Source organism: Trachypithecus francoisi, unplaced genomic scaffold (genome assembly GCF_009764315.1).
Source record: "Trachypithecus francoisi isolate TF-2019V2 unplaced genomic scaffold, Tfra_2.0 Contig01436, whole genome shotgun sequence".
Lineage (NCBI taxonomy): Eukaryota > Metazoa > Chordata > Mammalia > Primates > Cercopithecidae > Trachypithecus > Trachypithecus francoisi.
Genome location: NW_022681430.1, coordinates 3,177,476 through 3,201,371, shown reverse-complemented (window position 1 = coordinate 3,201,371; position 23,896 = coordinate 3,177,476). Strand labels below are relative to the sequence as shown.

General features: G+C 38.8%; 1 protein-coding gene across 2 annotated transcripts in view; it reads right to left on the bottom strand.

The window, feature by feature from the left end:
* Positions 1-23,896, bottom strand: part of TBC1D12 (TBC1 domain family member 12) — a 149,800-nt gene that overhangs the window by 33,561 nt on the left and 92,343 nt on the right. For both annotated transcript variants that reach the window (XM_033225065.1, XM_033225074.1), the window contains 3 exons: positions 11,483-11,565; positions 7,476-7,593; positions 4,684-4,790 (listed from right to left, as the gene is read on the bottom strand). In XM_033225065.1, the coding sequence (XP_033080956.1) occupies positions 4,684-4,790; positions 7,476-7,593; positions 11,483-11,565 (308 nt within the window). The remainder of the gene's footprint in view (positions 1-4,683; positions 4,791-7,475; positions 7,594-11,482; positions 11,566-23,896) is intronic.

The window sequence follows — 23,896 nt, the reverse complement described above, 5'->3', positions numbered from 1 at the left end:
CAATCCTTTCATATTCTTACCCCTATTTTACAGATAAAGAAAAACTAAGACTTCTAGATGTTAAGTAATATGCCCGAGGTCACAAACCTAATATATATGGTGGAACCAAGATTTGAACCATATCTGACTGACTTTAGAGCCCTTACTCTTAGCTAGTATTCTACTTAGCTACTATTCATGATTATAAACTTCATGACTAAAACAAGTCAAATTACTAAAGCCATTCAAAAGTAAACAATTAACAAAAATAAATGTACTTCAATCCAATTATAGCATTCTTTTCCACACTAATAAAAAAGAAGAGAATAAACACACATTCCATTCTTGAATACATAAATATTTAGTGAAGAAAATCTAAAATTATGTTGGAAATAAACGACTCAGTTATGTTACAAAACTATAAATTTCAAGCTAAAAAAGAACCTTTTGATTACAGTATCACAAAACATTAACACCAATTTAACCAATATTTTAATGTCTAAGTTATCAAGATAACTCAGATTCTAAAGCCAAAGTTATCAATAAAAACTGCAAACAAAACTTCATATAACCATAAATACCTCATTATCTGTTTGCAAAATTGATTCTTAAGACTTTAAACAATTACAGTATGCTCAAAAATTCTTATTATGGATTTAGAAAATCCAACTGAAAGTTCTGACTATAAGTTAAAAACATTCAATCTGTTTCAAACTCAGAAAGCAAAGGTAATCTCAGTTTATATTTGGAGAGAACAGTTAAGTCATATAAAATCTAATTTTTTCTAAGTTAAATAAAAACTTAATTCTTCCTTTAAATTCTATTCTAAAAGTTTTTAAGTTCTTTGAAATTAACATGTTGGCTGGGCACGGTGGCTCACGCCTGTAATCCCAGCACTTTGGGAGGCCAAGGCGGGCAGATTACCTGAGGTCAAGAGTTCGAGACCAGTGTGGCCAACATAGTGAAACCTCGTCTCTACTAAAAATACAAAAATTAGTCAGTGTGGTGGCAGGCACCTGTAATCTCAGCTACTTGGGAGGCTGAGGCAGGGAGAACTGCTTGAACCCAGGAGGTGGGGGTTGCAGTGAGCTGAGAGAGCACCACTACACTCCAGCCTCTGCGATAGAGCAAGACTCCATATCAAAATAAATAAATAAATAAATAAATAAAATAATATGTTTATTACAGGAGACTTGTGAACATCAGATTTTAAAATCATACATAATCATAATATCCAAAGTTGGCACTGCTTTTCAGATAAAGGGTAAACATTTAAATTTTGTTATAATTCTGTCCAATTATATATAATGCTGATTGTAGAAAAGCTTTTGCATCCAATCCTGATTATTTCCTTAGAGTAAATTCTTAGAACTGAAATAAACAGTCAAAGTTTATTTTTTTGAGACCTTTGGTAAATATTTATGAATGATTTTCAGTCATCCCTGTATGGGTAATTCTCATTCATTTTAATATCTTTTGAGGGATGAAAAACAGTACTTGGATGTTAACATATATGTCTTTTTTATAGAATGGCAGGAAAAAATATGTCTTCGATTTGGTTATCACAAGGAAAATGGTTAAATGAATTATAGTACATCCAAATTGTGGAATACAATGTAGCTACAGTACATATGAGGCAGACTTGTATGCACTAACATGGAAGATGTTTAAGACAGATTACAGGGTGAAGAAAGGAAGCCACAGAATAACCTTATGGCATAAACTGTGGGGGAAAAATAAAAGAAAAGCTTTAAAATCGATCATATGGGCCGGGCACGGTGGCTCACACCTGTAATCCCAGCACTTTGGGAGGCCGAGGCGGGCAGATCACGAGGTCAGGAGATCAAGACCATCCTGGCTAACACGGTAAAACACTGTCTCTATTAAAAATACAAAAAATTAGCTGGGGATGATGGCGGGTGCCTTTAGTCCCAGCTACTCGGGAGGGTGAGGCAGGAGAATGGCGTGAGCCCGGGAGGCGGAGCTTGCAGTGAGCCAAGATCACGCCACTGCACTCCAGTATGGACGACAGAGAGAGACTCTGCCTCAAAAAAAAAAAAAAAAAATTGATCATATGTAGATGCACACTTCATGTACATAGAAAAAAGACCAGAAAGAATATACACCAAATTGCTAACAGTGTTTACAGTAGGATCAAGAATAGCAATTCAGGTGGAAGAGCAGATACTTGTACTTTCTCATTAATTTTTTTCAATAAATATAAAAAGAAAAATTTTAGAAGTAACAGTGACAATATATTATTTCTAGCATTATACTAAAGTCCTTAAGTCTTTATGTGGTGCCATTGTCTAGCATTAACATTATCACTTAGGCCAATTTAGCACATTTTATTATTAACTATTTATTTATTTATTTATTTAGAGACAGGGTCTCACTCTGTCACCCAGGCTGGAATGCAGTGGCGAAATCACAGCTCACTGCACCTCCTGGGCTCAAGTGATCCTCCCACCTCAGCCTCTCGAGTGGTGTGACCACACATGTGGGCTGCCTGGCTAATTTTGGGATTTTTTTGTAGGGACGGGGTCTCGCTATGTTGCCCAGGCTGGTCTCAAACTCCTGGGCTCAAGAGATCTATCTGCCACAGCTTCCAGAAGTGCTGGGATTACAGGCACGAGCCACCATGCCTGGTCTATAAAGTATTTTACTTTCTTCTATTTGATATTATTCTAATTTTGTCTAATTTAAAAAATTTATTTATTTATTCTATTTTATTTTTGAGATGGAGTTTCACTCTTGTTGCCCAGCCTGGAGTGCAATGGTGCAATCTCGGCTCACTGCAACCTTCGCCTCCCGGGTTCAAGCGATTCTCCTGCCTCAGCCTCCCGAGTAGCTGGGATTACAGACATGCACCACCACATCGGGCTAATTTTATATTTTTAGTAGAGATGGGGTTTATCCATGTTGGTCAGGCTGGTCTCGAATTCCCGACCTCAGGTGACCTGCCCGCCTTGGCCTCCCAAAGTGCTGAGATTACAGGCGTGAGCCACCATGCCCAGCCAAATTATTTATTTATTAATTTAGAGACAGAGTCATGCTCTGTAGCCCAGGTTGGAGTGCTGCAGCAAAATCATAGTTCACTGTAACCTTAAACTCCTGGGCTCAAGCAATCTTCCCATCTAAACCTCCCAAGTAGCTGGGACTACAGGCATGAGCCACTACGTCCAGCTTAATTTTTTAAAAATTCATCAAAACTACTCTGCAAGCCAGGCACAGTGGCTCACACCTGTAACCCAGCACTTTGGAAGGCTGAGGCAAGTGGATCACTTGAGGCCAGGAGTTTGAGACCAGCCTGGCCAGCATGGCAAAACCCCATCTCTACTAAAAATACAAAAAATTAGCCGGATGTGGTGGTACACACCTGTAGTCCCAGCTACTCAGGAGGCTGAGTTAGGAGGATCGCTTGAACCCAGGAGGTGGAGGTTACAGTGAGCCCAGATTGCGCCACTGCACTCCAGCATGGGTGACAGAGCGAGACTCCATCTCAAAAATAAAAACAAAAAAACTAGTCTACATTTTGCTTCTATCTAACAAAGTTTAAGAAACTTAAGAAAAATAATATAACTCTTTGAAAGTCTTCTTCTTCTGTTCTTTAACGTTTTATCATTTTTTTAAAATTTTATTTGGGACAGAGTCTTACTCTGTCGCCCAGGCTGGAGTGCAGTGGCTCAATCTTGGCTCACTGCAACCTCCATCTCCTGAATTCAAGCAATTCTCCTGCCTCAGTCTCCCGGCACACGCTGCCACACCTGGCTAATTTTTCATATTTTAGTAAAGAAGGGGTTTCACCGTGTTGCCCAGGCTGCTCTCAAACTCCTGAACTCAGGCAATCCACCTGCTTCAGCCTCCCAAAGTGCTGGGATAACAGGCATGAGCCACGATGCCCGGCTAAAGTTTTTTCTTTATATAGCTAATCAAGTTATAAACTTTAAATTTACTTATTTATTCATTCATTCATTCATTCAGAAACAGAGTCTCACTCTTTTGCCCAGGTTGGAGAGCACAGGTGCGATCTCGGCTCACTGCAGCCTCCACCTCCTGGGTTCAGGTGACTCTTCTGCCTCAGCCTTCTGAGTAGCTGGGATTACAGGCGTGTGTCACCATGCCCAGCTAATTTTTTTTGTATTTTTAGTAGAGACAGGGTTTCGCCATGTTTGTCAGGCTGGTCTTGAACTCCTGACTTCAGGTGATCCACTTGCCTTGGCCTCCCAAAGTGCTAGGATTACAGGCATGAGCCACTGCGCCTGGCCTAAAATTTTTAAATTAAAAAAAAAAAAATCCCAACATGACTGGTTTAGCTAGGTAAACAGGGAGGAAAAGAATCTTTTAGCCTTTCTCCAGTATTTATGTGTTTTTTGTGCAAAAGTGGAGCCTTTTCATAATTGACTACTTTATTTTTATATATATACTTATTATCCACTGCCATGCAGAATCGCAGAAGTTTTTGATATTTGAATGCCAAGAAGTTTATTGATAGTTGTAAACTAAAGGAAAACCCATAAATCCTTATATAAATTATAATAACTTATTAAATCATAACAGGTTTTGGGGGGATGAAGCATGCTCTTAAAATGACATTATATATGGTAATGGCCATTTATTTTAATGGTCACTCTACTAATCTGCTATGTGACGCTGTAAATGGCTATTTCTACATGTGGGAGTAACTGAACGTAGAATACAAACCAGGAGTGATATTTAGTTCATTTCCTACAGCTAGACTCCAAACTTTCCCACGGACACTAGGGGGCAATCCCTGCCACCACAATTCTCGAACTCTTCTTGTACTACGCCTAGAATTAAAGAGGGAGAAAAAAGGAGAAAGTTACTTTTTATACCAAAAATACTACTTGCATGATGGATTATCTTTAGTCTATGGGCAAGTGATCAAATCATTTTTAGGACTATTGAGAATTAAGTATGTAATACATTCTTTTCTTTGGGTTCATGCTTGCAGGCAACAACATCCTACAAGATGTATAGGATCCCAAAGGGACAACAGTAATCTAAAGGGAAATGCGTTTTATAAATGCCAATGAGAAATCAGAAATATGCAGTCAACTATTTAAAAAACAGGATAAAAGGGACATAAAAATGTGTCACCAATTCAGTACCAAAAACAAAACAACCAAGAATCTACAGTGGGTAAAGCCCTAGTTTTTGAGAAGCAGTGAAGTCTGCTAAAAAAAAAAACTGTCGGTTTTAAAGTCAGATAGATGTGAGATCCAATCTAATTTAACCATTAATTAAATGTATAACCCTGGGCAAATCACTTAACCTCTCTGACCTTGAGTTTCCTTATAAATGGGAGTAAAAATACATATACCTGATAAAAGTTCTAAGAATCAAATATAATTACCTATGTAAAGTGCCTCAGATAATACGTCACACTGTGCCAATATTCAACAAATTCCCAATGTACCAACTACAGTAGGCATTGCAGAAGATATCCCCAACCCTCTAGTCGAGGGGGAAGATAAGGCATATTTTAAAATATTATGTAAAAAGGCAGTAAGAAAGAAATTCTGTCATTTGCAACAACACAGATGAACCTGTAGGATATTGTGCCAAGTGAAATAAACCAGGCACTGAAAAATCAACACATAATTTCACTTATATGTGAAATCCAAAAAAGTCAATCTCATAAAAGTAGGGAGTGGAATGGTGGTTATGGGCGGGGGAGGGTAAAGTGAATGGAGAAAGGTGAAATGTTGATCAAAGGGTACAAAGTTCCATTAGAAGAAATAAGTGTTAGTAACCTATTACATAGAATGGTGACTATAATAAATAATAATGAACTGTGTATTTCAAAATTGCCAAATGAGCAGATTTTAAATGTTTTACTACAAAATATTGAGAAGTATGTGAGCTGATGGATTTGTTAATTAGCTTGATTTAATCATTCCATAATGTAAACATATATCAAAACATCACATTGCACCAGGCAGGTGGCTCACACCTGTAATCCTAGCACTTTGGGAGGCCAAGGCAGGCAGATTGCTTGTGCCCAAGAGTTGGAGATCAGCCTGGGCAACACGGTGAGACCCCATATCTATCAAAAATACAAAACTTCGCTGGACATGTTGGCATGTACCTGTAGTCCCAGCTACTCAGGAGGCTGAGGGAGGAGGATCACCTGAGCCCAGGGAGGTCAATGTTGCAAGTGAGTCATGATTGTGCCACTACACCCCAGCCTGGGCAACAGAGTGAGACCTCGTCTTAAAAAAAAAAAACCTCAAGAAACATCACGGTAGGGTGCAGTAGCTCACACCTATAATCCCAGCACTTTGGGAAGCCGAGGCAGGCTGATCACTTGAGGCCAGGAGTTTGAGACTGGCCTAGCCAACATGGTGAAGTCCCGTTTCTACTAAATATACAAAACAATTAGCCGGGTATGGTGGCGGGTGCCTGTAGTCCCAGCTACTAGGGAGACTGAGGCATAAGAATCATGTGAATCCAGGAGGTAGAGGTTGTAGTGACCTGAGATCACGCCACTGCACTCCAGCCTGGGTGACAGAGGGAGACTCTATCTCAAAACAAACAAACAAACAAACAAATCACACTACCACACAAACATATGCAATTATTATTTATCTTTAAAAAGATGCTGGCAAAATAAATTTTAAATGAATAAATAAATGCAAAGGCAAGGTAAATATATTAGTCTCCAAGTATGATGATGAGACATTTACATAAGGGAAAGATCATACATAACATATTTTCTTGATTATGAGATAAGCACTTTAAAAATCACTTTAGGCCGGGCACGGTGACTCAAGCCTGTAATCCCAGCACTTTGGGAGGCCGAGACGGGTGGATCACGAGGTCAGGAGATCGAGACCATCCTGGTTAACATGGTGAAACCCTGTCTCTACTAAAAAATACAAAAAACTAGCCGGGCGAGGTGGCAAGTACCTGTAGTCCCAGCTACTCGGGAGGCTGAGGCAGGAGAATGGCGTGAACCCAGGAGACGGAGCTTGCAGTGAGCGGAGATCCGGCCACTGCACTCCAGCCTGGGTGACAGAGCGAGACTCCGTCTCAAAAAAAAAAAAAAAAAAAAAAAAACCACTTTAATATTAATAAATGCATCTTATAATGCATTTACATATTCAATATTTTCTTTCCAAATAGCTAATACATCAATAGTGCATCTTACAATTGATGGTATGTTGCATTAAGAAAATACAGTAACTAAAGACATTAAAAGTTTCATACATCAATTAGCATTTCAGTTAGGTCCCAAAGGATAGGTAAGACTTAGCAGACACAGAGGATGGTCAGTAAGGGAAGTAGGTGGTAGACACTGAGGGACTTACAAAAGCAAAGGCACAGATATAAATATGGAAATTTTCAGGCATTAATTAACAGTATAATTTAGCCAAAGCATAAAATACATGCTGAGAATAATAAAAATACAGAATCAGAAACAGGAGATCTTCAGAGACAAATGGGAATTCAGGAAAAGTCTGCTTACTTACATTACTTCCCAATTGGGCAGTATTTCATTGATCCAAATCACCATTGCGCTTGCAATATTTTCTTCCTGCTTAAATCGTTCTTTCATTATTCTTTTTCTTTTATGCGCTTCCTTAATTTCTGTTTTAAATGAGTAAAACTTATTTTAATACAAATAAGCTAGATCAAAATCCTCTTCTCCATCTACCTAAACTCTACAAAATAGACTTTCTAAAAAAGAATATTATCATAAGAGGAAAGAAGGAAATAAGGGAGGGAGGGAAAGGGAAAGAAAGGGAGGGAAAAAGTGAAAGTAAATGAACTTGATTAACATAATTTTCTTTTGTTTTCTCTTTTTTTAGAGATGGGTCTCGCCACATTGCCCAGGTGGCCTTGAACTCCTGGACTTAAAAAAATCCTCACATCTCAGCTTCCTGAGCAGCTTGGACTACACTTGTGTGCCATCATGCCCAGCTATTAACATAATTTTAAAATAACATCTCCTGTGCTACTATAAAAGTAAATGGAATAAAAAGTCAGAAAAATAATTTAAGTAGATTACTTTATCACATATTTCTATTTACACTTAAGCTATGAAGTCAAATTTCTTATGAATTAACTATATAAAAAGCAAACAACTGTGGGCAACTAACCAATACCTATTTTCCTACAAGGGTTTATAAATTTTCTGACATAACCCACATGACACTCAAAAATGATTTTTCAATAGCATTTTTTTTTTTTTTTTTTTTTGAGGCGGAGTCTCGCTCTGTCGCCTGGACTGGAGTGCAGTGGCCGGATCTCAGCTCACTGCAAGCTCCATCTCCCAGGTTTACGCCATTCTCCTGCCTCAGCCTCCCGAGTAGCTGGGACTACAGGCGCCGCCACCTCGCCCGGCTAGTTTTTGTATTTTTAGTAGAGGCGGGGTTTCACCGTGTTAGCCAGGATGGTCTCGATCTCCTGACCTCGTGATCCGCCCGTCTCGGCCTCCCAAAGTGCTGGGATTACAGGCTTGAGCCACCGCGCCCGGCCAATAGCACTTTTTAATATGGTGTTTCACTTATTAGTTTGAAATTTTAAAATGTCCCCCAAAACACATATATTAACAGTACATCTCTTAGATTCTAAGGCAAAAGTTGGGGCAAGAAAATACATCTCTGAAAATCAAAGCTCACAATTTCAGAAGAAGAGATGTCTCAAATGCAGAGGCAAGTGAGTCATAAATCAAAACTTTATGTAATTTTAGAACCAGTGAGGATGTCAGAGATCAGCCAGCCAAACTGTTTTCAAACTGTTTTTTCAGATATGCCTTAGAAACCATCTTGAGGGGCAAGCAGAAGGCCAAGTAAACAATCTCTACGTTCTTTTTTTTTTTTTTGAAATGGAGTCTCACTCTGTCACCCAGGCTGCAGTGCAGTGGCGCGATCTCGGCTCACTGCAACCTCTGCCTCCCGGGATCAAGCAGTTCTCCTGCCTCAGTCTCCCGAGTAGCTGGAATTACAGGGTCGCACCACCATGCCCAGCTAATTTTTTGTATTTTTAGTAGAGACAAGGTTTCACCATGCTGGCCAGGCTGGTCTCAAACACCTGACCTCGTGATCCATCCACTTCAGCCTCCCAAAGTGCTGGGGTTACAGGCGTGAGCCACCGCACCTGGCCAACAATCTCTACTTTCTTTTATTTGTTTCATGTATTCATATTCTCTAAAATTTCTTGAGCGAAATGTTTCACTACTTTACCAACAACAAAAAAATGATGAAAGAGAAGCTTCAAAGCCCTGATTAAGCTGACCTGCCTCTCACACTTTACGCATGAGAAAACTAACATTAGGCCTGTTCAGAGTATCACACCCAGGTAGTATCAAACAAGGTTAAAGCTGTGGCCATCTGATTTCTCAGTTCAATATTATTCCTATCATAACATGCTTTAAAGATCATCCAGTACCAAAAACTATCTTACATAGTAATCATATAGTAAAAACTTTAAAAATAAATAAAAACTTAACTGGAGCCAGTTAACACACTCTGGGGAGGCCCAGGTGGGAGAACTGCTTGAGGCCAAGAGTCTGAGACCAGTCTGGGCAACACAGAGATACACCATCTCTACAAAATAACTTTTAAAAAATGAGCTGGGGCTGGGCATGGTGGCACACGCCTGTAATTCCAGAACTCTGGGTGGCCAAGGCAGGTGGATCACTTGAGGTCAAGAGTTTGAGACCAGCCTGGTCAACATGGCAAAACCCCGTCTCTACTAAAAATACAAAAATTAGCTGGGCCTGGTGGCAGGCACCTGTAATCCCCGCCACTCTGGAGGCTGAGGTGGGAGAATCACTTGAACCCAGGAGGCGGAGGTTGCAGTGAGCTGAGATTGCACCACTGCACTCGAGCCTGGGTGACAGAGTGAGACTTTGTCTCAAAAAAAAAAAAAAGAGCTGGGTGTGAAGGCATGCACCTACAATCCCAGCTACCAGGGAGGCTGAGACAGGAGGATTGCTTGAGCCCAGGAATTTGAGGCTGCAGTGAGCTCTAATTGTATCACTGCACTCCGGCCTAGGCAACGAGTGCAACCCTGTCTCTAAAATAAATACATACATAATAAAAAATAAAAACTTAGGCTGGATGTGGTGGCTCACACCTAAAATCCCAGCACTTTGGGAGGCCAAGGTGGGCGGATCACTTGAGGTCAGGAGTTTAAGACCAGCCTGGCCAACATGGCGAAACCTTTTTTTTGTCTCTACAAAAAAATACAAAAATTAACTGGGCATGGTGGTGCACACCTATGGTCCCAACTACTTGGGAGGCTGGGGTGAGAGGATCTCCTGAGCCTGGGAGACTGAGGCTGCCGTGAGACAAGTTCGCATCACTGCACTGCAGCCTGAGTGAAAGAGCAACACCCTGTCTCAAAAAAATAAAAATAAGCAATAAATAAATAAATAAAAACTTAATTGGATATGTCAGAAAATATTTCGAATTCCGTATAGTAAACTACACTCAACTAATGTTTAAATAAGCAAGTCTTTTAGAAAGATATAACTAGCCTTATATATCCTATTTTTACTTAACATTAAATAAATAACTTCATTTCCAAAATAGAACCATAAAGCAGAACTGTATACCATTATAATGTTCCATTCACTGAAGTCAAAGGAAAAAATATCAGTTGTTAATAAGGTATTAGATGTTAAGTCTAAAAATGTATACAGCTGTGCAATATCTTCTAAAAATGTATGTTTATCCTGAAATAACAACTGTCAGGAAATAAACACTGTTAAATTATCTTGATATTATTTTTTTGGTTGGAGAAGAGAATGAATGAATGAATATGTAAATTTATACACACAAGAGTATGCATTTATGTGCCTAATCAAATGACACAATTGGGCCTCTGGAGAGACTCTGTAAGTCACAAAAGAGTATTTAAGTTTCAAATCATATTCTCACAGTCATATAGAAAGTTAAAATTATTAAATTATAAAATAATTAGAAATTATTAATTATAAAATATAAAAATGGTAAAAAGTGAAATTCATTAATAGATTCATGAATTATCTTTATATTTATAAACTCAGAGAGTAGTAGTCCAAGTTTTATGACTGTAATCTCAAGATTCCTCCTACTAGTTTTGTAAAAGTACATGCAGAAAAACTATGATCCTGGTATGTCATTTTATTCCTCCTTTAGAACAAACTTGATTATAAAAATAGTACAGAAAAATAAAAGCATGTGCAACATGGTAAAACCTCATCTCTACAAACAATACAAAAAACTAGCCAGGCGTTGTGGCACGTGCCTGTGGTCCCAGCTACTTGGGAGGCTGAGAGGTAAAAGGACTGCTTGAGCCTGGGAGGTCAGGCTACAGTGAGCTGTGAGTGCACCACTGCACACCAGGCTGGGCAACAGAGCAAGACCCTGTCTCAAAAAAAAAAAAAAAAAAGATTTCAGTATCATCTTGAAGACAGACTTGATGAATTTTACCATCCATCTTCCTATTAAAATCAGAAAATTATACCATTTGGAGTTAAATTTTATACCTCGTTTTTTAGCCTCAGCCACCATCTCATCATATTCTTGTCGGTGACGTAAAGCTTCTTCCACAGATTTGGCAGGAAGATTTCTGGAAAAAAGAATGACTTAAGTCAAGACAATTTTAAAAGATTAACTTTAAACTTACTAACTTCTTTCTTTTTACACCCAGATACAAAGAATTTCTAAACTAACCTCATTTCATACATTAAGGACGTAAAAGGCTGAAAAGAACTGTGCATTTTAGAACAGAATCAGAATCCAGGTTGTTAATTTGTGGTGTGTGTTTGTGAATGTGTGTATTTCTATGACATGTGTATATAAGTTCGCATATATTTAAACATTTCAGATAAAAAAATAGATATGGGGTCTCACTATGTTGCTCAGGCTGGTCTCAAACTCCTGGGTTGAAGCGACCCTCCTGACTCAGCCTCCCAAAGTGGTGGGATTACAGGTGTGAGCCACTGAGCCCAGTCCATTTCAGATTGCAGTCAATATTTTTAGGTTATTTGTTAAACCCACTTAGTAGAGTTTTCTTTAGCCAACTTTTTTCAGATATAATTTTCATATAATAAAATGAATAAACATATTTTAAGAGTAGTTTGATGAGTCTTGACAAATGCATATACCTGTGCAGCTAACTAACCAATCAAGATATAGAACATTCCCATCATTCCACTAATTTTCCTTGTGGTAGCCCAATACTTACCCTCCTCACAAAATTACTTCTTTGATTTCTACCACTATAGATTAATTTGTTTCTTCTTCAAGAATTTTATAGACTCTTGTGTTTGTTCTTTTTGTTTGTTTGTTTTGTTTTTAATTTACATTGAAGGACTAATGTCTGGCTTCTTTTGCTCAGCACAGTTTTGAAAATCATTCATGTTGTTGTATTAGTAATGTATTCCTTTTCATTGCTGAGTAGTATTCCATTTATCCATGGGGGTGGACACTTGGATTGTTTCCAGATTGGGGCCATAATTAATAAAACTACTATAAATATTAACATCAAGTTTTTGTGTAGACATTTGCTTTCATTTCTCTTAAACAAAAGTCTTGGGTTATATAGTAAATGTGGATATACCTTTACAACAAACTATCAAACTGCTTTCCACTAATTAGAGTTTTAAGGCAACATTTTAACTAAAAACTGGATAATCCATCATTTGCATACATAGTAGCCCTCCCTCATCCTTGGGAGTTATGTTCCAAGACCTCCAGTGGATGCCTGAAACCTCATACAATAACAAACCCTATATATACCAGGTTTTTTCCTATACATATATAACTATGATAAAGTTTAATTTAATTGAGATTAAGTTAGCCCAGCACAACATGTTGCCATCAATTGGAACACATTTTTGTTCAGATCTTCCACCCACAAATTTAATGCCTTTTCAATCATAACTAAACACCATGCACTATGGCAGTAACTTTTGCAATTTAAGGTGCGATAGTAACACTAGCATAAATTTCTTTTTCATTCTTCACAATTTCATGGATAGAAGATTGATTCTTACCATAGATCTTAGCAACTTCAGCATATTTTTTTTTTCCTATTAATTTGAGAACTTTCACCTCTTTGCTTAAAGGAGGAACTTTACAGCTTCTCTCTGGCATATCTGAATTGTCAGCACCACTACTCTTAAGCTTTGGGGGCATTATTAAATAAAACAAGGGTTCTTTGAACACAAGCACTGTGGTATCACCAACAGTCAATCTGACAACCAAGAAGGTTACTAAGTGAACTACCAGGTGGGTAGTGTATATAGCTCAGATAAACTGAACTCATGTCCCTGGCAGGATGGAGCAGGACAGTGTGAGATTTCATCACGCTACTCAGAATGGCACGCAATTTAAAAATTAAGTTATTTCTAGAACTTTCCACTTAATGTTTTCAAACCACAGTTGACTACAGGTAACTGAAATTGCTTTAAGCAAAACCGCCGATAAGGGGTAACTACTATACCGTATTTTGGTTTATCAAATCAATGGCTTCACAGAGCCAGTGATTTATATATAAAAAATACAGAAAGAAATACACTGCTATATTGCCACTTATCCAAATATAATCACAATAATGTCCAGTTTTAGGAGTCAGTTTTTGCTTTTCGACAGGCTAGTGTGGAAAAAGGTATGCGACAAATTTTCAAATTATAAATTCTTCCTCCTCTTCTCAAATTAGTCAACTGATCAGGTAAGTTGTAGGAGGGAGGAATAAAAGTTAAGACTTCTGCTTCAGGCTATAATGGAATAAAAGAAACCAGGTCTACCCTTTCCCCTTAAATAATTAGAAAATGGACAAAATATATTAAACTATAGTTTCCAGACAACAGACACTGGGCAGCACAAGACAGTGATCTTTTGGAGAAAAGAAATAAGCAAGGTAACCCTACAAGTACCTGACATTTCCAGGTCTCAGTGGTCCATCAATCCTCCTAACATGAGGAGACAGTTTAGAGTTGGAGGGTCCAAGACAGCTAAAAGTTACAAATCAGAAAACCAGAAAAGAAGGGAGCTGCAGAAGAGTCCTCTCAAGGTTTCAGCTGAGTACTGATCTGTGCATGTGTGTGATTAAACTGGCCAGAGAAAGAATCACCAGAAAAAAAAAAAATAGGACATTCTTAAAGCTCACACAAGACCAGCCAGAGTGGAAAGACCTCCTGACAGATAAGAGTACTAGGTAGAGTCCTTAGAAGAATAATGCTTCAGTAGTGAGGACAAATTATTCCTAAATTAAAAGCTATTCTGGAACCACTCTAACAAAGATTAGGTCAAAAGGATCAAACCATTTCCAAAAAACTGCAAACCAGACTAAAGCCAAAAAGTATCCAAAAGAACACACAAAAAAGTCCAGCATCCACCTATATGTAAACCACAATGTCTGACATTCAATAAAAACAGAGATGTGAAGCAGAAAAACATAATGCATAATGAGAAGAAAAATTAATCAACAGTCACAATATAAAAATGTCACAGATAATAGGATTATAACACAAGGATGATAAAATAGCTGTTATAAATACACTACAGGCATACCTTACTATACTGTGATTTGCTTTACTACACTTTGCAAATAATGCATTTTTTACAAATTGAAGGTTTGTAGCAACCCTAATGTCAAGCAAGTCTATCGGTGCCCTTTTTCTAATAATGTGCTCATTGTGTGTCTCTGTCTCACATTATAATAATTCTTGCAATATTTCTTTTTTTTTTTTTCTTTAGAGACAGAGTTTCACTCTTGTCACCTAGGCTGGAGAGCAAAGGCGTGATCTTGGCTCACTGTTACCTCCGCCTCCCGGCTGGTTTCAAGCAATTCTCCTGCCTCAGCCTCTTGAGTAACTGGCGTTACAGGTGCCCACCACCACGCCTGGCTACATTTTTTGGTAATTTTAGCAGAGATGGAGTTTCACCATGTTGGTCAGGCTGGTCTCAAACTCCTGACCTCAGGTAATCTGCCTGCCCTGGCCTCCCAAAGTTCTGGGATTACAGGGGTGAGCCATCGCACCCAGCCAATTCTTGCAATATTTCAAACTATTTCATTATCATTGTATCTGTTATGGTGATCTGTGATCGGTGATTTTTGTTGTTACTATTCTAATTGTTTTGGGGCACCACACACAGTGCTAACATAAAATGGCAAATTTGCGTGCCAAGGCAAACGTGTGTCTCACTGCTCCACAGACTGACCATTCCCATCTCTCTCCATCTCTTCAGGCATCCCTATTTCTTGAGATACAACAACATTGAAATTAGGCCAATTAATAACTCTACAATGACATCTAAGTGTTCAGGTGAAAAGAAGAGTCCCATATCTCTCAATTTAAAATCAAAAGCCAAAAATAAATGAGTAAGCTTAATGAGGAAGGCATGCCAAAAGCCAAGATAGGGGGGTGAAGAAAGATGGCAGAACAGAAGCCTGCACCAATTGTACACTCTGCAGGAACACCTAATTTTAACTATCTGCACACAAGTAAGCACTTTCATTAGAACCAAAAATCAAGTGAGCAATCACAGTACCTAGTTTTAACTTCATATCGCCCAAGAGGCATTGAAGAGGGTAGGAAAGACAGTCTTAAATTGCCAACACCACCCCTCTCCCAACCCCCAGCAGTGGCTTCTTGGCTAGGAGACAGAACCCACGCACTTAGGGGAGGAACAACACAGTGACTGAGGAATTTTGCATTGAACTTAATGCTGCCCTATCACATGGAAAGCAAAATCATGCTGAACTCAGTCAGCACCTACCCACAGAGGGACCATTTCGAACAGCACTAGCCCAGAGGGGAAGCGCCCATCCCAGAAGCTGAAACTTGAGTTTCAGCAAGCCTTGCAATCTCAGGTTCAAGTGCTCTGGGATCCTAAGTGAACTTGAAAGACGGTCTAGGACACAAGGACTGCAATTCTTAGGCAAGTCCTGATGCACTGATGCTGTGCTGGACTTAGAGCCAGTGGACTAGGGTATACATGACATACTGAAACACCAGACAGGACAGCTGGGGGAGTGCTTATGCCACTCCTCTCTCAATCCCAGTGAAGCTTGCAGCAACAAAAGTAACTCCTTTCTTTCGTTTGAGGAGAGGAGAAAGAAGGGTAAAGAGGACTTTGTCTTGCATCTTAGATACCAGTTCAGCCACAGTAAGATAGGGCACCAGGCAGTGGTGAGGCCCCCATCTCAGGTCCTAGCTCCTGGATGACATTTCTAGAGACACCCTAGAATAGAAGTGAACCTGCTGCCTTGAAGGGAAGAATCCAGTCCTGGCAGGATTCATCACATGCTGACTAAAGACCCCTTGGAGGCCGGGCCGGTAGCTCACACCTGTAATCCCAGCACTTTGGGAGGTCGAGGCGGGCAAATCACTGGAGGTCAGGAGTTCGAGACCAGCCTGACCAACATAGTAAAACCCCATCTCTACCAAAAACAAAAAATTAGCCGGGTGTGGTGGCATGTGCCTATAATCCCAGCTACTCAGGAGGCTGAGGCAGGAGAATTGCTCGAACCCAGGAGGCAGAGGTTGCAGTGAGCCAAGATCGCACCACTGTACTCCAGTCTGGACTATAGAATGAGACTGCATCTCAAAGCAAACAAACAAACAAAAAGACCCCTTGGGCCCTGAATAACAAACAGCAATACCCAGTGGTGCGATCTCAGCTCACTGTAGCCTCCGCCTCCCATGTTGAAGTGATTCTCCTGCCTCAGTCTCCTGAGTAGGTGAGATTACAGGTACGTGCCACCTTACCTGGCTAATTTTTGTATTGTTTTTAGTAGGGACAGGGTTTCACCATGTTGGCCAGGTTGGTCTCGAACTCCTGACCTCAAGTGATTCACCCACCTCAGCCTTCCAAAGTGCTGGGATTACAGGAGTGTCACTGTGCCCAGCCTACTATTAAGTAGAAATATTAAACAATGAACCAATAAAAAAATGATACCCACAACAGCTTTTCAAGACATAGGCAATAAAATAAGACATAAAGACAAACAACAAGTTGGCCATTATGGTGGTTCCTGCCTATAATCCCAGCACTTTGGGAGGCCATGGCAGAACTGCTCATGCCCAGGAGTTCGAGATCAGCCTGGGCAACATAGCAAGACTTCACCTTTACTTAAAAAAAAAAAAAAAGAAAGAAAGAAAGAAAAAAAAAAACAGCCAGGTATGGTGGCATGCACCTGTAGTCCTAGCTACTTGGGAGTCTGAGGTGGGTGGATCAACTGATCCCGAGAGGCCACAGTGAGCGATGACTGCACCACTGCACTCCAGCCGGGGCAACAGAGCAAGACCTTGTCTCAAAAAAAAAAAAAAGAAACAATAGAAGTTAAAAAAGAAACAACAAAAAGTTAAAAAAAAAAAGTGAAACAACAAAAAAGCACGAGGATGAGGTTGAAGTGTAAAGTTTGTATTAGTTTTCTTATTGCTAGTTTGTTTGTTTGCTTATGCAATCAATGTTAAGTTGTCATCAGTCTAAAATAATGGGTGAGGCCGGGCGCGGTGACTCAAGCCTGTAATCCCAGCACTTTGGGAGGCCGAGACGGGTGGATCACGAGGTCAGGAGATCGAGACCATCCTGGCTAACACTGTGAAACCCTGTCTCTACTAAAAAATACAAAAAACTAGCCGGGCGAGGCGGCGGGTGCCTGTAGTCCCAGCTACTCGGGAGGCTGAGGCAGGAGAATGGCGTGAACCCGGGAGGCGGAGCTTGCAATGAGCTGAGATCCGGCCACTGCACTCCAGCCCGGGCGACAGAGTGAGACTCCGTCTCAAAAAAAAAATAAATAAATAAAATAAAATAAAATAAAATAATGGGTTATAAGATAGTATTTGCAAGCCACATGGTAACCTCAAATAAAATAAAAATACGACAAATAACACAAAATAAAAAGCAAGAAATTAAATCATACCACCAGAAAAAAAAAATCACTTTCACTAAAAGAAAGACTGGAAGGAAGGAAAGAAGGACGAGAAGACCACATAACAACCAGAAAACAAATAACAAAATGGCAAGAGTAAGTTCTTACTTACCAATAACATTGAAAGTAAATGGACTAAACTTTCCAATCAAAAGAGATAGAGTAACTGAATAGATTTAAAAAAAAAAAAAGACTCAATGATATGATGCCTCCAAGAAATATACTTCACCTATAAAGACATATATAGACTGAAAAGAAAGGGAGAGTAAAAGATATTCCATGACAATGGACACCAAAAAGGAGAAAGAGTAGCTATACTTATGTCAGACAAAATAGACTTCAAAACAAAAACTATAAAAAGAGACAAAGAAGGTCATTATATAATGATAAAGGGGTCAATTCAGCAAGAAGATATAACAATTGTAAATCTATATGCACCCAACACTGGAGCACCCATGTATATAAAGCAAATATTATTACAGCTAAAGAGAGAGATGCACCTCAATACGATAATAGTCAGAGACTTCAACACACCACTCTCAGCACTGGACATATCTTCCAGGCGGAAAATCAACAAAGAAACACTGAACTTAATTTGCTCTATAGAACAAACAGACCTAATAGATATTAACAAGATACTTCATCCAATGGCTGAATATGCATTCTTCTCCTCAGCACATGGATCATTTTCAAGGATAGACCATATGTTACTTCCTTAGTTAAAGACAAACCAAGTCTTAAAACATTCAAAAAAAATGAGATAATATCAAGCATCTTCTCCAATCACAATGGAATAAAATTAGAAATCAGTAACGAGGAATTTTGTAAGCTATACAAACACATGGAAATCAAACAGTATCCTCCTGAATGGCCAGTGGGTCATTGAAGGAATTAAGAAGGAAATTTAAAAATATTTTGAAACAAATGTTAATGGAAATAAAACATACCAAAACCTATGAGATACAGCAAAAGCAACACTGAAAGGGAAATTTATAGCTATAAGCGCCTACATCAAAAAAGAAGAAAAACTTCAAATAAGCAACCTAACGATGCATCTTAAGGAACTAGAAAAGCTAGAGCAAACCAAATCCAAAATTAGTAAAAGAAAAGAAACCCAAAAATTAGCTGAGCATGGTGGCACATGCCTGTAGTCCCAGCTACTCAGGAGGCTGAGGTGGGAAGATGGCCTGAGCCTGGGAGGTCAAGGCTTCAGTGAGTCATGTTCATGCCAATGTACTCTAGCCTGGGTGACAGAGTGAGACCATGTCTCAACAACAACAAAAAAAAAAAAAAAAGAAGAAGAAAAAAGAAAAAGAGCACAAATAAATGAAATTGAAACAAAGAAAACAATACAAAAGAACATAACAAAAAGTTGGTTTTTTGAAAAGAACTTTTCAAAAACTAAGAATTTTTTTTTAGTTTTTTTTTTGTTTTCTTTTTTGTTTTTATTGTTATTTTTTTTGAGACGGAGTCTCGCTCTGTCGCCCAGGCTGGAGTGCAGTGGCGCGATCTCGGCTCACTGCAAGCTCCGCCTCCCGGGTTTACGCCATTCTCCTGCCTCAGCCTCCCGAGTAGCTGGGACTACAGGGTCCCGCCACCTCGCCCGGCTAGTTTTTTGTAGTTTTTAGTAGAGATGGGGTTTCACCGTGTTAGCCAGGATGGGCTCGATCTCCTGACCTCGTGATCCACCCGTCTCGGCCTCCCAAAGTGCTGGGATTACAGGCTTGAGCCACCGCGCCCGGCTTTTTTTTCGTTTTTAAGTAATTAGAAAACTAATTACAAACTTTAAAATTTTGTTTAAAATTGAAACCTTTAGCCAGACTAAGAAAAAAAGAAGAATCAAATAGTAAAATCAGAGATGAAAAGGGAGACATTATAACTGATACCACACAAATTCAAAGGATTGTTTGTGGTTACTATGAGCAACTCTGTGCCAATAAATTGGAAAATCCAGAGAAAATGGATAAATTCCTAGACACGTACAGCCTACCAAGATTGAATCATGAAGAAATACAAAACCTGAACAGACCAATAGCAAGTTACAATGGAACAAAACATTTAATTACGGAGTTGTAATTAAAAGTCTCCCAGTAAAGAAAAGCCCAAGACCTGATGACTTCACTGCTGAATTCTACCAAACATTTAAAGAAGAATTGAACTGACAACAATGCTACTCAAATTACTCTGAAAAATAGAGGAGGGAATTCTTATGAACTCATTCTATGAGGCCAGTATTACCTTGATACCCAAACAAGACAAAGACACATCAAAAAAAAAGGAAAACTACGGGCCAATATTCCTGACAAATATGGATGCAAAAATCCTCAACAAAGTACCAGCAAACTGAATTTAACAACACATTGAAAAGATAATTTATCATGACCAAGTGAGACTTATCCCTGGAATGTAAGTATATTTCAATATATGCAAATCAATCAATGTGATACATCATCTCAATAGAAAGAAAGACAAAAACTATATAACTTCAACTGATGCTGAAAAAACATTTGATAAAATTCAACATCCCTTCATGATAAAAGCCCTCAAAAAACTGGGGACAGAAGGAACATACCTCAAAATAATAAAAGCCATATACAACAGACCCACAGTATCATATTTAATAGGAAAAAACTGAAAGCCTTTCTTCTAAAATCTAGAACAAAACAAGGCTGCAGATTTTCACCACCGTTATTCAACATAGTACTGCAAGTCCTACCTAGAGCAATCAGACAAGAGAAGGAAATAAAGGGTATCCAAATTGTCAAGAAAGAAATCAAATTATCCTTGTTTGCAGATGAGATAATCTTCTATTTGGAAAGTCCAAAGACTCTACCAAAAAACTATTAAAAATGATAAACAAATTCAGTAAAGTTGCAGGATAAAAAATCAAGACAAAAATCAGTAATATTTCCATATGCCAACACTGAACAATCTGAAAAATAAGAAAGTAATCTCATTTATAATACCCACAAATAAAATTAAATACCTAGGAATTAACCAAATAAGTAAAAGGTCTTCTTTTACTTAAAACAATAACAACTGTAAAACACTGATAAAAGAAATTGAAGAGGACACCAAAAAATGGAAAAATATTCCATGTTCATGGATTAGAAGAATCAACATTGTTAAAATGTCCATACTACCCTAAGCAATCTACAGATTCAATGCAAACCCTATCAAAACACCAATGACATTCTTCATAGAAATAGAAAAAAAATCCTAAAATTTATATGCAACCAAAAAAGACTGAAAATAGCCAAAGCTATTTTGAGCAAAAAGAACAAAACTGGCCAGGTACAGTGGCTCACGCCTGTAATCCCAGCACTTTGGGAGGCCGAGGCAAGCAGATCACCTGAGGCTGGGAGTTCGAGACCACCCTGACCAACATGGGGAAACCCGGTCTCTCCTAAAAATACAAAATTAGCTGTGTGTGGTGGCCTGTAATCCCAGCTGCTTGGGAGGCTGAGGCAGGAGAATTGCTTGAACCTAGGAGGCGGAGGTTGCAGTGAGCCGGAGATCGCGCCATTGCACTACAGCCTAGGTAACAAGAGGCAAACTCCATCTCAAAAAAAAAAAAAAGAACAAAACTGGATAAATCCCATTATCTGACTTCAAATTATACTACAGAGCTACAGTAACCAAAACAGCATGGTACTGGCATAAAAACAGAAACATAAACCAATGGACAGAACAGAGAACCCAGAAACAAATCCATACATCTACTGATAATCTGTCATTTTTGACAAAGGTGCCAAGAACATACATTTGAGAAAAAACAGTCTCTTCAATAAATGATACTGGGAAAATTGGATTATCATGTGCAGAAGACTAAAACTAGACCCCTATCTCTCACCATGTATAAAAATCAAATCAAATAGATTAAAGACTTAACTCTAAGATCTCAAACTATGAAACTACCAGAAGAAAACATTGGGGAAACTCTCCAGGACACTGGACTGGGCAAAGATTTCTTGATTAATACCTCACAAGCACAGGCAGCCACAGCATAAATGAAAAAATGAGATCACATCAAGTTAAAAACGTTTTGCAAAGCAAGACAAACAAAAACAAAACCAATAAACAGAATAGGAGAAAATATGTGCAAACTACCTGTCTGACAAGGGATTAATATAACAACTGGAATACATAAAGAGCTCAAACTTATATATCCACAGGGATAAATCTAAAAATCCAATTTAAAAATGGGTAAAAGATTTGAATAGACATTTCTCAAAAGAAGACATACAAATGGCAAACAGCCATATTCGAAGGTGCTCAACATCACTGATCAGAGAAATGGAAATCAAAACTACAATGAAATATCATCTCAACCCAGTTAAAATGACTTTTATCAAACAGGCAATATCAAATGCTGAAGAAGACATGGGGAAAAGTGAACCGTTGTACAGTGTTGGAGATCATGGAAATTAGTACAACCACTATGGAGAACAGTTTGGAGGTTCCTCAGAAAACTAAAAATGGAGCTACTGTATGATCCAGCAATCCCACTGCTAGGTATATACCCAAAAGAAAGGCAATCAGAATATCAAAGAAATATCTGCACTGCACTCCCATGTTTATTGCAGCACTATTCACAGTAGCCAAGATTTGGAAGCAACTTGTGTCCATCAACAGACGAGTGGGTAAAGAAAATGTGGTTCACGGGAGGTGGAGGCTGCAGTGAGCCAAGATCATGCCACTGTACACTATACTCCAGCCTGGAAGTCAGAGTGAGACTCTGACTCAAAAAAAAAAAAAAAAGAATATGTGGTTCACATAGACAATGGAGTATTATTCATCCACAAAAAGGAATGAGATCCTGTCATTTGCAACAATATGGATAGAAATGGAAATCACGATGTTAAGTAAATAGCCAGGCACAGAAAAATATCACATTTTCTCACTTATTTGTAGAGCTAAAAATTAAAACATTGAAATCACGGAGATAGAGAGTAGAAACATTGTTACCTAAGGCTGGGAAGGATAGTAGTGGGGCAGGGAGAAAGTGGGGATGGTTAATAGATTTTTAAAAATAGAAAGAATGGGCCAGGCATTGTGACTCATGCCTGTAATCCCAGCACTTTGGGAGGCTGAGGCAGGCAGATCACCTGAGGCTGGGAGTTCACAAACAGTATGACCAACATGGAGAAACCCCATCTCTACTAAAAATACAAAATCAGCTGAACGTGGTAGTGCATGCCTATAATCCCCAGCTACTCGGGAGGCTGAGGCAGCAGAATTGCTTGAACCTGGGAGGCAAAGGCTGCAGTGAGCCGAAATCGCTCCATTACACCCCAGCCTGGGTGGGCAACAAGAGCGAAACTCCGTCTCAAAAAAAAAAAAAAAATACAGTAAGAATGAATAAGACCTAGTATTTGACAGTATATCAGGGTGACTATAGTCAATGATAGTGTAATTGTACATTTAAAAATAACCCTGTAGCCATAAAAAAGAACAAAATCATGTCTTTTGTGGGAACGAAAACGGGAACCATTGATGGAGCCAGAGGCTATTATCTTCCACAAACTAATGCAGGAACAGAAAACCAAATACCACGTTCTCACTTATAAGTGACAGCTAAATGATGAGAACTTCTGAACACAAAGAAGGAAACAACAGATACTGGGGTCTACTTAAGGGTGGAAGGGTGGGAGGAGGGAGAGGAGTAGAAAAGATAACTATTGGATACTGGGCTTAATTCCTGGGTGATAAAATAATCTGTACAACAAACCCCCATGACATAAGTTTACCTATGTAATAAACCTTCACATGTACCCTGGAACCTAACATAAAATTTGGAAAACAAAAAGAAACACGAGAAAATAAAAATAACTAAAAGATTATAATTGGATTGCTTATTACACAAAGAATAAATGTTCAGGGGATGGGTACCACATTTACAATGATGTGATTATTACGCACTTGCACACCTGTATCAAAGTATCTCATTTATCCCATAAATATATGTATCTACTATGTACCCACAAAAAATAAAAATGAAATTTAAAAAAAAGCC